Source organism: Xiphophorus hellerii, chromosome 21 (assembly GCF_003331165.1).
Source record: "Xiphophorus hellerii strain 12219 chromosome 21, Xiphophorus_hellerii-4.1, whole genome shotgun sequence".
NCBI lineage: Eukaryota > Metazoa > Chordata > Actinopteri > Cyprinodontiformes > Poeciliidae > Xiphophorus > Xiphophorus hellerii.
The window spans coordinates 8,613,677-8,629,507 of record NC_045692.1 but is presented as its reverse complement, the minus strand read 5'-3'; the positions used below and the strand labels follow the sequence as shown (position 1 = coordinate 8,629,507).

Sequence of the window (15,831 nt, the reverse complement as noted above, 5' to 3'; positions counted from 1 at the left end):
AATAAAATTCTATTGACTTTTACTAAATACAAAGTTGCCTTTTTGGTAGTGGATATGTTTTCTTTTAAGAGTAACTATTCTTATACAGGGACAGAATTGCAAACATGGGGAGGTTTTTTCAGTATTTTCTTTATTTCGATGTCAAACAACACTGATCTAAACCCACTGGGTAGAAGCACAATAATCAATAATGGTGGAAATAATATGACATCACGCCTGAATGAAGTTTTTGCATGTTGAATGATCTGGGCAGCAACACTATTTTTGTGCCACCTCGGTGTGACTGAGGCCCGAGCTGAGGTCAGAGAGCAGAAATCCTCACTTGCCTCATCTCGCTGGAGTGACGAATGTTTGAATAGTTTTGCTAACAGCAGGCTACGGCTCTCCCTCCAACGTTTACAGCACGTTCCGATGCAGAAATGCATCCGGCTTTCTTAAATGCACATGGCTTTTTTTTTCTTTTCTTTTTACTTTTTTAATGCGAGATCACTGGCTTGTGGAAAAGCCACAAATGAAGATGTGAGCGCCACTTCGCGGTGTTTACGGACAACCGGGCGGTTGCGGGAGGCCGGGGGGTCGCAGGCCGGTCAGAGGTGCAGGTGGGAAAACTGATGTTGGTGTGTCAGGGTTATTTGTTGTTGCTCATGGAAATCCAACATGCCGAGCTCCACGGTTCCTGGCGTGGAATCTCATTTAAATATTTTACAGACGGTTATTGAAAAATTAAGTGAAATAGAACAAAAGGTCTATTACCAGACTATTCCTTGCAGCGTGTAGGTATTGTGGTCTTCCGTTTAATTATTATTGTGTTTATTTATCCATCCATGCACAGCTGTTTGTCCATCTATCCGTTTGAGTCATTATTTCAAACGTTTGTTTTTTATCTATCAGTTTGTCTTTTTGATTGCTTATCTAGTTATCCATCCATCAAATTGACTATGATTCACTATTCTTGTGTCATCTATTGTCTTATGCACACTGCAAAGACAAGATATCACCAAGTATTTTTGTCTACTTCTAGTTTAAACATTTGAAATAAGTCACAACTAAGTTACAAGTAACTTTTCAAAAAGACATAGGAGCTTTTTTAAGTAAATAATTCCTAAATTTTGATTAGAAAAAAGTATTATTTCCACTGGCAAATTATTTCACCAAGACATTTTCCCCAGGTTGTAAGTGAAATAATCTAACAGTGGAACTGCTACTTTTTTATATCAATATTAAGGAATTGACTTAAAGTAAACTTTTATATCGTGCTGAAAAGTCATAAGTTAGTTTAGCCTTAATTCAAGTGTACTCCGATACTTGCACTTGAAAATAGACCTAAAATACCAAAAAATATGCATCCATCTTATAGCTGGGACAAAAAATTCAGCAGCGTTTCGTTTTTTTCCCCCCTCCAATAGTGGAGAATGTGATGGTGCCGTGAGAGGCTCATACACCAACCTCACATTCAAAGAGCAGACGACGAGATAAGGCGGCTGGCGTCTTTTCATTACACACTGTCATAAATCTGTCATCCACAATGAACCTGAGGTCCGATGTTGGCATTTTAATGCTTCTTGTCACCTTACATGTTCATCCAAAACACATGAATCACTTCGGCTCCGAGCGTTTACACTGTGACTGAAGAGACAAAAGGCCCATGCTTCCTGTATGTTGAGCTGAGAATGACCCTCTGTGACTCCTCTCCTGCCTGCATCGGTGTGAAGGCAAACACAAACTCCCGACCATCTGTCAGTCAGCTCTCTGACAGGTTAATAAACCTGACACCTGGGCGACACATAGCACACATTTCCCACTGGCTGCTTATATCAGCCTGGAGGGGCAGAGCTCAGGTCTGCGTACATCTCCACAGCTCAGAATCGCCAACCGGCTAGTATCTGCATCAGCACAGGCTGGGAATAAAGAACAGCTGGAGACGGGGGGGGGAGCAGATAACACTTCCTCAGCAAAGAGGGTGCGGTGGTGTTGTTGTCGGTGGTGGAACAGGACAGTGATTCAAGCTGGAGGCGGACAAAAAGCAGGCCTCCTTGGAGGAGGGGGAGGCCGAGCCAACGGGCAGGAAGCTCCGCGAGCCGCAACGTGTGATGGTGCGCGTGGAGGTGGAGCAGGACATCCCCATGTCGGTGGCGTTGCCCATCGAGCTGCAGGCGGATGGTTCTCACCAAGCCTTTCCCTTCCTGGACACCACGCTGGCTGATCTGGGCATCCAAGAGTGAGTCCAGAATTTAGATTTCTGGGCCGATCTAAATTGTAGTCGACAATACCTAGAGTTTGGTCACACTGAGTTTGGTCCTTTTCAGCGTTACCTAAAGGTAGAGGGTGCATTATCAAACATCTGGTTTACGTGTCCAGGTCAGACGTGAAGGAGAGGGTGGTCTGGGTCGACACCAAGAAGACGCAGGTGAAGAACAAAACGGGGAAGCTGAAGGAGAAGGAAACTACCATCCTGGAGGTATTTGATCCGTTACTGGGAAAGGGCATGAAGATTAGGCGAAAAGCAGAAAAGCAAAGTCGTGATGGTGTGTTTTTATGCTGCTTTAGGTGCGAGTGAAAGCCAAAAAGCCAGGAGATAAACAACTCCAGGAGGTTCTGTACAGCACAGAAGCCCACACTGACCGCTCCTTCTGCCGGACAGGGATGGACATTCAGCCCTGGAAGCAGGGAGATCCAGGTCTGTATGCAGCCCATCTATGTAGACATTTAGATTTTACATCTTACAAAGAGAGGGAGGAGTGAAATCCTCCATGCTCCAGAACTCACACAAGCCACTCAAATAGCAGAAAGCTCAGACTGATACAGATCACATTGGTGTGCTAAAGTCTTGTAGAGTGAAGAAAGATCATACCAAACCTCTAATCACTGGAATACAGAAGACTTGGGACACCACCTGTATATCCATTTTCTCTAGTTGAAAAATAAGAACTGCTCACTGCCACTCAGCAAGAATGAGTGGACAAAAATTCAGCTGTAAACAGAGATGCTAAATGGTGGTCCTAGTCTGAAAACTATGCATTATTTTCTTTCCTTTTCATAAAGCACTAGTAAGTATATGGTTGTAACATAACTAAGTCTGAGAACATTTGCAAGTGATTGTACAGAGGTGTACAACAGCTTACAGGGCCATTGAAGAAGATATGATAAACATTGTAGAAAAAAGCCCAAACTTTTTCCACATTCCAAAAGTCAAGATTTTTTTTGACCTTTGGAAGTTTTCTGAGCTTAAAAAGGTAAGGTCTTTCCAGCAAATGTTCTAACTCTGAAATTTCCACTCTCTCTATTTTTTTTTTTTTAGAAACTTTCTGAGATTCTTTGGCGGGAATTTACTTTTTTGTTTCTTATCTACAACGGCAATAACACAACGATGTCTTTTTGCTCCTAGGGGAGAACAAATTGAAGCCTGTGGAGATGACCGTGACGTTAGGCCTGGAAAACCGTCAGCCTGGGATCAACGAGACATCTGATGCGTGACAGGATAACAAAAACACAAAACAAAGAAGAAAAAAAAACAAACATGAATCAACAAGGAGTAGATTTATTGACAAAATCAGAGTTGACATGTTGGAAAATTTAGCTTTTTGGTGGTGTTTTTTCAAATGCATTTTCAATTTTAAACATCACCTAACTATAACGTTAACCAGATATGAAAGTTGCAATACGGTAGCTTTTGTGCAACCGTTTTATTTTGTTTTATACTTTCTGCAACACGTGTGATCATAAGATGGGAGATGTGCAGCATATACTGACAGGATAACTTACTGAGCAATAATAACCGTTTAAATCAGAAAACAGTAAGAGTTTTTTGAGTGAATTCTAGTTTGTGAGGTGGTATTAGACCACTAATGGTGTAAAACTACAAAGAGATCTCTGTATGAGGCAGTGGAAATTGACCTCATAGGTTAAACAGTCTCTACTTTGCATAAGATTATGGAAAAAAAATAGGCACTTAAATGAGTTCAGAACAAAAACTGGTGAACTTATCAGGAAATTAATCAGTAATCTAAACTCCTTACCTCATACCACTCGGGGGAAACTGTAAACTTTGTCGCTGTTTGAGTGAAAATTATAATTTTACAAGATAAACAAAAACCAGAATTCAAAGAGAATGTTAAACAGAACTTCTAAATACCGAATGAACTTTGAAACGTTTAACACAAGAGACTGGGATGCAAATAAATTAGACAAAGAACTTATGAATGCAGTAAAACCAGTAGAGTGGCTGAAGTGCTATATTTATGTCAAACAGACAAACGTCCCCCTTCCCCTCCTACAGTGCAACATTCGTTGTCCTGTCAGACTGTTTTACTGTTTGAAGGGAAGACGAGGAACGTGTTGGGGCTACGAGGAGGTGACGGCAGCGCCGAGTTTGGCTTGCTGCTCTGCGGGGAGGGAGGCCGCCGCTGCTTGGAACTCTGCACCATGCTTGTGGGCCAATTCTTTCATCAGCGAAACCACGGTGCTCTGGGTTTCTGGGAGAGAAGATGAGAGGACAAACTAAGACTCGGTGTGGACAGGCTCATCATTGAAGACAGATTAGTGCAGCTGAACTGAATAGTGAAGAGCTCTGCACAGACGGCAGCTCTGAATCCCAACTGCAGCACCACACATTTTCAAACGGTCATCGATGGCTGAGATCACAGATGAATGAGGTTCACCTTTATCAACATCCTTGTGGCCAACGACGTGACTGGAAGCAGCAACAATGGGCTTGATTAACTTCACCACCTAAACAAGAGAAGACGAGCAACAGAGCTTTCAGAGCCTTTGGAATCTAAACACAAAGCTTTGTCTTATGCTGCATTTATTAGGTTTTTACATGTTCTATGTTTAACATATATTTAAGAAATATAATAAAAGATGAAACAGGACACAAAGGTTGTCGAGTGTTTGGTTCAGGGCTACAAAATACACTGAAAGGTATTTTTGGTCTAGTTTCTAGTGTGAATATCTTAGTACTCTTGAAATAAGACAAAACAAACAGGTAACCTTTCAGCGAGATAGATGAGCTTGTTTTAAATAAATAGTTCCTTCATATTGATGAAAAAGTACTAGGCAGATTTTTCACTTCTAACAAGACATTTTGCCCATGAAATTATTACTAGCACCATTTCATTACCATAACAGAATTACTGACTTAAAACAAGCTTGCTGAAAAGTTACTTGTCAATTAGTTTTATCTTAATTCAAAAATATTTGCACTAGAAACTAGACCAAAAATACTTGGAAAGGTTTGTTTTTTGCAGTGCAGAATGTAAACGTTAGAAGAGATGACTTCAGGTCATTACTGCTGAAAACATTCTGAAATAGAGCTTTCCTTCTCTACAGTTTCATTATTTTTACTTGGTTTTAGATTGTTTTTAGAGGTCTTAAAATAAAAAGAGGGATTTTTACAGTGACTTTATGCCCTGCTTTGACAAAAACATAGGCAGGTGTGAACTATTTTCCAGTCTGGAGCAGGAGTGTTGAACAGAAAGTGGGTTTCTGCCGTACCAGGACAGGATTGTGTTTGTAGAGCATCGTCAGGCAGTTAAACACCGTCTGGTTCTCCTCCTGATCTTCTTTAAGTGGAAGATGTGTTCGCCAGAGCAGTTACAACCTGTAATTAAAAATAGCTCATGTTGTGGACAGTTTTTTTTATTTGGCTAATTTTCCGCACGAATGTGAAGCAAGGCTCGTTGAAGTGGAACCAACCTGCTCCAGAGGGACGGCGTCCACGTTGCTCATGATCATCCTGCAGAGGGCAGCACACAAGGTTGTCGATCACTCGGAGGTCGGACTCCTTGCCCAGCATGTTTGAAAACACAGACAGCATCATGGGATAGTCTCTGCGTGGCGTTCCGATAAGGATCGACTCAAAGCGTTACGGAGGGCGGAACCCACGAGTCACGGGAAAAACGGACAGATTAAAAGGATACGACACGACGAGCGGTCCGGCGGCTTGAGCCAGGCACCCCAGCCCGAACACGCTGTTGTTGCGGACCTCGGCGTCGCTGTCCTTCACTCCGGCGACCAGAACGGGAAGCAGGCGATTGGACAGTCGGCCCGCCACCCCCCGACCTCCTGACACGTTCACCAGAGCGTGGAGGATTTCTCCAATCGTCCCCAAGGAAAAGGAGCGATCGGCCACCGTGCAGGACGATTTCTTTTAAGGAAATAAATTAAAAACATTTTTAAAAAGCATCCAAATATGAAGAAACGTATATATATATTTCACAAAGCAACAGTAACGGTTTGGAATTGAACAGGGTTTGTACACTTTTTCCACAACAAAATTCAAGCACTTATCAATAGTATTCAAGGTTAGTTTTCGAACTTTTCCATCATCATAAGAAAAAGAAAAACTACAGAACTAAAAACGACCTTTTCAATTCACTATTATATGATATATCTGACATGATTTAACTTCAGACAGTAAAAGAATAAATGTGTCCTTGTTTTTTCATTAGGTGTAAGAAAATATCTGGTTTCAACTGTAAATAATGCACTTCAAAATTTAGGCTTTTAATCGAATGTTAGAATGCACTTTTCTATAAAACAGCAGTTTGAATTTTAAGCACTTTAAACAGAACTAAAACACTTTCTAAATCTTGAGAACATTAATTGAAATGCAAGCATTTTCAAGGATTTCAAGCACCTCTATGATTCCTAATTTAAGTATTTTTTCCGAGATCTGGAAAAGTATAAAAAATAGAAAGCATTAAAATATTTATATTGCATTTCCATATTTTAATCCTTTACTGTATTCCGTGAAGGCTGATTAATCTATTTGCCTCTCCATTAATGGATTTATCCATCCATCAAGTAATTCATGGAGGACTTCTTTTTGTTTATAAGGTGTCAATAATAATAAAACCACGTTTTGCCCATATTAAATCTTTGTCACCACTAATTCCAAATTACTGGAATTACAACATGAAGTGTGACTTAGAAAAAGACAGATTTAAGTTCGCATCAGCCTAACTAATAATCCACATCTGCGTCAGCTTTCTTAGACTTACAGCTTTGCTCATGATGAGAGGCATTAGATCAGTTAAGGTAAGGAGCAAACTTTTCTGCGGGAACGCTGGCGGTCACCAGGGGAATCCCTTCTCCTGCAAACTCCTGCAGCATAGCATCAAACTCTGCCTGAAACAAAAACGCAATAAAGAGTGCAATAAATACCACCTCCCTTGGTGGACAAACATTTGCACTTTATGTGAAATAAATTATATACAAATACTGAGGTATTATTCAACTATTTAAATCTAAACAGAGTGGAACATTGATAGTTGAAGTACCTGTTGTTCTTCATCATCAACTTCGTCGGTGCTACTGTCTTGGCAAGCAGTCTAATGAAGAGAGAAAACACTTACTCTTGTCATTCTTTAATATTGAAACTTACTCCAGCTTCCTGTTCTATCCCCCCTCACCTTTTTCTTCAGCACAGTCTCGGATGACGTTGCTGATCTCCTTGAGGTGTGAAGGGTTTCTGAACACTTCCTCCTTGCAGGACTTGATCATGGCGTTCATGGCTTCCAGGACGCCCATGACGACGGGCCGCTCCCGGTCCATCCGCACCGTCTCCACAAAGCACGGGAGAACCACGTCCATCAACTTCATCAGGGCTGATAAGCCCGAGAAGTCGGGAGGGAAAGAAGAAGAGAATGTTTTTAACTGTCGCTGGATATTAATTATGAAATATTCATTAATAATATTCTGCTATACCCTGGTGGTTGGTCTCAGTGCGATTCTCAGTCCAGACCTTGTGCTGAGCCTGACAGAACTGACCCAGAGCGCCCAGTGCTGCCCGGCGGACGTCCTCAGTGGGGAAACTGTGGAGAGAACACATTATTAGTGCTGCTCCGAGCAAATCCCCACGATGGAAACACAAAGCACACATTAGAAAAAGTACTGCTGGAGTTTCCTGCGGCAGCAAATATTGGGCTGTTCAGTTTTCTGCCGCTGTAACTGTAGAATCAATAACGGTGAGCGGGCGGTCAATAACACACTCATTATATATTATCTTTCTGCCACTAAGGTTTTGCAGTTATGCACAAAGCTAAACAATAGGCAGCAGACAAAGGAAGGGGACAGCTGTAATACAATGCTGTCCACGTTTGCAGCTAGCGAGACAACCTAAATCCCATTTTTAGATTGTTCTTAGCTAAATCACAACTGTATCCCAAACTACTGCTTTAATTTTACTGAAAAAGGAACATCGTTTATGAACATTTATGAACATTCAAATTAGTAAATGATGACTTAAACTGAGTCATTAGTGGGTCTTCCAACAGAATAATGAACTAAAGCATACGACCAAAAAAAGGCTATTACCTAAAGAGCAACATAAAAATTATTGCAGATAGTCTATTAAGGAAAACATTTCTTCACGTTGAATTTTTTTTCAGTATAAGAATGAACTTAATTTAAAAAGTGATTTTTTTTTGTCATTTCTTTTAAGCATGTGGTAACACTGTTCGAGTAATCATGAATAAAATAACCTGAATTGACCTTCAGGACTTCCGCAGGCTTCACCAAGTAACATTTAAGACTTTTAAAGACCATAATCAATGGGATTCAAGACCTGTATATCCACAGAAATGAGCAATCTATGTCCAGCCAGCTGGCAATAAATTTACACTTACCCATGACGGACACATGGGTAAGCTAGCTAGCAACGGTATATTAGCAGCTAGTCAGTGGTAGCCTCAACGATATCGAGTCACAGAACCCAATAAAGATGCTTGAGGGCGACTCAAACTTTGAGTTCCTCGAGAAAAAAAACACCCACTTGGAACATACAAGATTAAATAACATATTACCGCCAACCTACTTTTTGACTTAAATTTAAGACATTTTAAGGACGTAATGACACCCTGTAAATAAATTGCATAATACAGAAAACTAGTGTTTGGATTACAGATATCAACACAACTTTAAAGAATAGATTAGTTAGAGACATTTTTTTTTCTGACCATGAATTAAAGTTTAAAAAGGTTATAAGCTGCACTGGAGCCATAAATTAGTGAACTGAATGGAACCAGTCAAAGACATTGTGACCAGGCTGAGCGAACATCCAGAGTGACTTACATCTCTCATCTCAAACACCTGCTGGAAGCTGGACTCCAGGAAAGGCTGGAAGGCGACCCTGCGGTGACAGCCCAGAGCAACAACAGGTGAATATTCCACAAGCAAGTTCTGGGAAAAAAATAAAATCAAATATTCAAAGCAGCAGAAAGTGAAAATGTGTTACCCTGTGCTTAAGGCGATCTCTCCCAGGGCTTCACAGGCATCCTCCTTCTCATCAATGTAGGCGTTTTCCACGCTGAACCTGCAACACGTGAGACAAAGCAGAATGACAGCGATCCGTTTCTGACCAGCAGATGTGGCGGTGATTATGTGGCAGAACCCACCCTGCGACGTCGTGGATGTCTGCCTCCGAGTCGTCTTCCAAAAAGTCCTCGTCGGTTTTTCCTCCTGCGTTGTTGCCGTTATCGTCGTCGTCGTCGTCGAGCAGGACGAAGGTCTTGTCTTCGTCGAGGTGGGCCTAGAAATCAGTTTTCATAGTGGACTTCAGTTCAGAGAATACCCGCAGAGGGATGTGTGTGCACATGTGTGTGTGTGAACACTTTGTACCGTGATGCCTTCATTAGACTTCAGAGCGAGCTGCATCACAGTTGTTATGGCAGTGAGGTGGGGGATCAGGCTTTCGGGCGAGACGGTGGAGACAGCTGAATACAGACCATACCTGATTGTAAAGAGGGAGGAAACTCTTAGAAAAACACTTTCAGCACGAAAACTGTTCCCTCGGACTTTAGGTTTTTGGAGTTCAAGCAAAACCAAAGAGTGAATTTGGTTTATTTTATGCATGCGGCGTTTGGTGTGGCTTAATAGCAGGGGCAAAACAAAAAACAAAACAAAACAAAAAGAAAACTGACATACGTGCATCGTCGCAGGTCAGGATCGTCAATGGTGTCGGTGAGGTTGAGTCCGAGCTGAATACATTCTGCAGCGAGAGGACTGAAGACTTCCTTGCCGAATCATGCGGGCCAGTACAGATAGAGTGTCTGAAAACAGGAACAAAGTCGAGATCGTCATCGATACAACCTAGACAACAAGTTTGTTGTCGTCAGTTTTGGATTGAGAACTGAATTAAAGAAAATGTGGCTTATTTACCGAGGGACTGATTTTGCAGAGGCCTCATCTCCTCTGTGGTGGCGATGAGAAAACCTTTCAGGCTTTCGATCACTGGAGGGAAATAGGGAACCAGCAACTCCTTGGCTGCATTAGCTGAGAACATAAAAGACGACTAATGAAGAAGAAGACATGGACCTGTTTTTTTGTAAGAGCCTTCTGGTTGCTTTCAGAAAGTTTGACTCTGAATAAATCCTCACCTATAGCACCTATAGCCGACACGGCCAGCTCTTTGATTTTCAGGTCTTCTGCATTCCTGAGGGCAGACAACATGGTCTCCATCAGGGTGGGGAGGTAAGGGCTCAATATCAGATCCTGTTTAAAGAAAAAAAAAAGTACATAAAGATTCCAGTTAATAAATTATTCCGTCAGGAAACTTTAAAAAGGAAAATTTCAAAATCAAATTTGAGTTTTGTCAAAAGTGCTGACTATTTAAGGCCTGGATTAGAGATCAGCTTTATAGTGTGTGAATTAACCGTTAACCTTTCTTACCCAGGTTCTCCATGAAGTTTTCCAGAGCATAAAACGCCTTTGTGACGTGGCCGATCTTGGCTTCGTTCAGGGACGTGAGGTATCCCAGCAGCAAAGGCATCAACTCTGCACAGTACTTACTCACTTCAGGCTGAAAGGTGCAGAATGAAATACAAAGACAGTCAGTTATATTCACATGAGGTGTGTTAGCATACTAGCATGCAATTTGGTTCAGAAACAATCAAACATGCCAATAATAGTGGAACTTCTTCTGGAGATATGTGTTTCTTTGTTTTTAACCTCTGTAAAAGTATATTTTACACTTATTTGTGATTAAAACCACCCACCTGTAAATATTCAGAAAACTGTCCGAGAGCAAAAAGGGCGGCGCTGCGCACCACCCTATTGCTGTCTGACAGACTCTGGCAGACAGTCTGCAGCACCGATGACAGCATCCTGCCAAGCACACACAGACTTCATCAGACTCACATCTACATCAGTTGGACATTTTGACCATTTGTCCTTTTCTAACATACTTGGAGCGTATGTAGTCTGCACACCCCTCAGCCAGCACAGCGAGACACATGAGACCGCCCTTCTTTTGATAAGGGTTCTCACTGCTAAGGCAGGCCTGAGTTAGGGGCACCTAACAGGACAGGATGCAGTTAACACATTAGAAAGCTCATACGGCGCGGATAAACTGATGATAATTAACATCTGAATGACGTACAAGTTGATGAAACAGTTTGTCTGGAGGCATATGGAGCGCCATAGTGTCAATCATCTAAAAAAAAAAAGTTAAAAAAAAGTATGAAGTCAAAGCTTTTTCTGAGTCGCTAAGTGATGTTGACATCCCTTATCTCAACCTGAGCCGCGCCGTGTTTGGGGTTATCGCTGTCGTTGGGGTCGCCACCATCGTCCTCTTCATCCTCTGGGTCTTGCTCGCCAGGTGGGGGCGCTGCAGTCAGAATGGGGAAAATGCTCTGCAGGATGGGATTTAGTAGCTTCAGCTTCAACACCGACTGCAGGAAACAAAGGATTCATTGAGATTTTAGCTTTTTGTTATTACTTAGTCAAAGAGAGGATAAACTGCAAGCTATCGGTGGGAGGGTGAGCGTTTCTACCTACATTACTTTTCAGCTTGATGAGGAAGGTGATGCAGGAGAGCGCTTTCACTCGCAAAGAGTCACTCAGCGTAGTGTCACTGCCCACCTAAAACACAAACTCGCATTGAGACACAGGACTCATTTAAAACTACAGTACTTCAGGAGATAATACGGGAGTTAAAAAATGATCAAATTTACATCTCACCTCCAGGCAGAAGCGGACAATGTCTGCGATGTGGGGGACAATGATGGACACTTCAATTTCCATTAGCTCAATTAACACCTCCATGGCTTCAATGGCTTGGGTCTGAGCAGACAAGCATCACAAAACCTACAAGTTAAAACACTGCATGTCTCCTCAGGCAAACCTGACTCGGCAACATCTGAATAAAACAGGAAATGCTTTGAAAAGAAGTTACCTCGTCTGCTTTGATGAGGTGTTTCAGAGCAAGAATCAGACTCGGAATGATGGCACGCATTTCCTTCTGCAGAACAATAAAGTAAACTGTCAAATAAGTCAGTAAAAAAAAACCCTCTGAAGAACATAAAAATAATAATAATTGAAACTAGGTATGGGCATTCATCATTTCATTCATCATGAAAATCTTGACATGACAAGAATTTTAAATTACTGTTGTCTCAAAAAAATTCAGTTGATGTTTTAAAAAATTGGCCAAAGGTTAATTTTAATATTTTCTCTCATGCAGTTGCCTAAAAATGAAGTACTTTAGAACATAGTTTATCTTCATTTTAAAAATATTGTGATAATATTCTAAGTCCATATTGCCCACCTCTAATTGAAGCACAAAATGTTTTAACTCTTATGTTTGGCACCTCCCACTTCCATTTAGCCAGGAGAGGCCAAACGGTGAGCTAAACTTGCTCACCATCTCTTCGGTGCCGGTGTACGCAGTAATGGCGGTGAGGGTGAGGATGCAGTAGTAGAGTGCTGAGGGGTTGCTGTAGTCCTGCAGCACGGTGCTGAACAGGTGCAGCAGCTGGCAGTAGTGAGGTTTGAAAGGTTCAGGATTGGATTCTATAACTTTATTCAGCAGCAGGAGACCAACCTGTCGGGACAAGACAGCTGAAATGACCAACTAAAACCAAGAGCAACATGCAAGCAACATAGCATAAAAAACATTATGAATTGTAGCTGTTAAACGTTAGGTGTACCCGTCTGTCGTGAGGATTGGCGCTCTTGGTGGACTGGTTGAGGAGCTGCAGCAGAGCGGGCCAGCGGTCTGGGGTTTCATGTTTGACCATCATTGCACACAGCTGGGAGAGAGAGTGCTGCACCTTGTGTCTGCAACGCATCAATATGGAACATTACGCGGTGTTAATCTGCAGTACACATTAACGTGTTATTCCTGTGGATTTATCAAGCGCTTACTCTGCTTCCAGGGAGAAGGCTTGGAGCACCACCGCTTTTAGGCTTGAAGAAAAAGGTAAACAGAGTCACAACCAGGCCTGGGTGACGTTGATTTAAGTAGGACAATTCTAATATTTCATTAAAGAGAAGAAGCAGACCTCTCTCTGTCATTAGGGCTGATCTTATTCCAATGTTTCTTCACTCTTAACCTCAGCATCACCGCGGCTGACTGGCGAATCTGCATGCAAGCAGTAAATCAGAGAACACGTAGATGTTGCTGAATTTACAATGACAATAGTAATAATCGCTGCAAGCCATAGTCATCTAAATTATGAATAACATGCTTAAAAAACTCCTTGTTTATGTATATGTCCAACCCCCATGCAGACATGTAGAAATGTTTTGACTTTTTTGCCATATGTGCAAACACTGTTGTCTTGGTCTTGAATTGTGTGGTAATAAATAAATAAAACATCAAGCTTATGATTTAACCTGCCAAATATCATAGGACACAGGAGGAGTTTCATCAAGTGAACACAGGCTTTTTTTTTTTTTTTTCAAACACCTACTCAACAATGGCGTTTCTATAGCAACACATGCTATAACTGCTTCAACATACCTCAGGGTTTTGGGAGCCACTCATGACAGCACAAAGGGCTGGTATTATAGCTGGGTCTTTGAAAGCCTGCTTCAGCTGGACTGTGGCCTAAAAAAGGGAGGGGAATTGGGGGTGTCGTCAAAAAACTGCCTAGGTTGACAGTAACAACAGCATATGTTCATTACTCCAACTTTACAGACAGTAGACATAAATACGCGGTTGCTCAGGAGATCTTGGCCGTATCTAAGCAAACCGCTTGACCGTTAAACTGTCATTTGATTTCAACCGTTAAGTTAGCTAACCTAACTAACTCCCGAGCTGTTATTTCTAACCGCTGCTAGCAGTTATCTGGCTTTCCCTCGACACGAGCTAAAAAAAAAGAAAGAAAAAAAAGGCTAGCTTCAGTTATTACCTGCTGTATAATGGCATTGTCAGGCTGTGTCAGCTGTAACAGGATTTGCTCGAGCTCTTCTATCATCTTGATAGTTTCGATGAAATCTCCACCTGCTCTTTAGGCGACCGTTAACGTGTAAATATCGCTCAATAACACAGATTGAAGAGTAAGCGGTCCTTTCGCGACGTGGCCCCAGTCATGTAAACAAAGTCTTTTGCTGTTGGTCGGAATGCTAACTCGAGAGTCTGTTAGAGAAAACCCCTTGAAAAAAACCGCGTGTGTCTGACTGTGAGGAGTCACTGAGTAGCAATGACAGGTATCAGTCTCTGGCTCGGTCAGATCCGCTCTGGAACGTTTGGACAGCACGCGGGACAGAGCACCGGCCAGGAGTTCCATGTGAGCTGAATTAAAGGGACATGCACATTCTTAAGAATAATGAGTGGAAACAGCGCCAACAATTGGAAAGGAGGACAACTGCAACATACTGAAGACTAATATTAAAAATAATAATAATAATAAAATCATATATGTATATATATATTTTATTTATATATATATAAATATGTATATATATAAATAAAAGAAAAGAAAGAGAGGTCGTGTTAACTGAATATTTTCCGTATTTGACCAGTTGTTTTTTAATCGAGCTTCTAATGCATTTAATGAGTTTGCAGTACACAGAGAAAACCTAAAGAGAATGTGTGATTGTTAGAATATGTTCTCATCTTAACTTGTCTTTGAGTTATTTTGTGTTATGTGTTCATGTTTTCTAATTTACTTTGAAAGGCACAGTGGCAAGTTCTGTATCCTGTCACTTTCTGTTTATGTAGCATGTTGTACTGCTGTTGTCCACTGGGGGCAGTGAGAGCGAGTTCTTGTGTATAGGCAGCACTGCTCTAACCCATGGAAGTGAAGAAGTTTATAACCTGAACGTTAGCAATAAAGCGAACACAGCTATCTAACGAAAAGAAGTGTGTTTCATTGCAAATATGAGTACGTGAACAAGAAAACACAACAGTGATCAAGTTGTGTTCATCTACTTATTGTAGTTTAAATAGAAGAGTAGCAGCTGACTGTTGAGGAAGGAAAGAAACAATGTCTGTTAGACAGAAACAAGCGCAGTGCGCTGGACAATGATTGCGCATTAAATGCTCCACCTTTAAGCGCTTTGAGTCAAAATGACTGGAAAAGCGCTATATAAGTTCAGTCCATTTACGCTCCAATTAGTCACACATCAGATGACCAACGACAAATATACAATATAGTTGACTCTGCTTACGCTAATGGTGGTCTGAAAACGAAACCAGTAAAAACGTGACTTAAGTACTCTGTCGGATCTCCTCACCCTCGTCTTTTGAAGTACAGAGAGAGAGTATCTGCTGGTTTCGTATCTGTGAGGACGCGCAGCTGACCACGTGATGCGCAGACGGTTTCAACTTTAGCGCACAGAGGAACATCGCGGAGCTCTCTTATCGATCATTATAAAAACAATATCTGTCAGAGTACCAGCTCTGATCTGGACGCTTTAATGGCCCAGAGACTTTGGAGCGTTTAGCGCAGCTGATCCGCTTCTGCGGGCTTTTTCTCCCGCCGAGGGGAGCGAGTGCTCAGCGTTTTGCCCTCTTCTAACCACTTCATTTGGTGAAATGTTACCTGATTTCAAAAACGTTCTCACTACAGAGAAAAAGCTAAATGTTCAGCTTGATGACTACAGAAT

At 41.7% G+C, this 15,831-nt stretch overlaps 1 protein-coding gene across 1 annotated transcript; it reads right to left on the bottom strand.

Moving 5' to 3' along the window:
* Positions 1–3,522: 3,522 nt before the first annotated feature.
* Positions 3,523–14,527, bottom strand: ipo4 (importin 4). Its single transcript, XM_032550910.1, is given in 36 exon segments — positions 3,523–4,472; positions 4,659–4,728; positions 5,494–5,580; positions 5,582–5,599; positions 5,695–5,754; positions 5,756–5,828; positions 5,919–6,145; positions 7,002–7,031; positions 7,033–7,128; positions 7,281–7,331; positions 7,413–7,427; positions 7,429–7,607; positions 7,708–7,814; positions 9,074–9,130; positions 9,236–9,313; positions 9,396–9,529; positions 9,619–9,730; positions 9,925–10,019; positions 10,021–10,049; positions 10,159–10,272; positions 10,377–10,476; positions 10,478–10,491; positions 10,669–10,798; positions 10,995–11,103; positions 11,184–11,293; positions 11,378–11,431; positions 11,514–11,669; positions 11,776–11,859; positions 11,959–12,060; positions 12,173–12,238; positions 12,641–12,820; positions 12,927–13,056; positions 13,144–13,185; positions 13,281–13,360; positions 13,742–13,828; positions 14,133–14,527. Coding segments are annotated over 36 exon segments (3,273 nt in total). The 5' UTR covers positions 14,199–14,527; the 3' UTR covers positions 3,523–4,341.
* Positions 14,528–15,831: the final 1,304 nt, after the last annotated feature.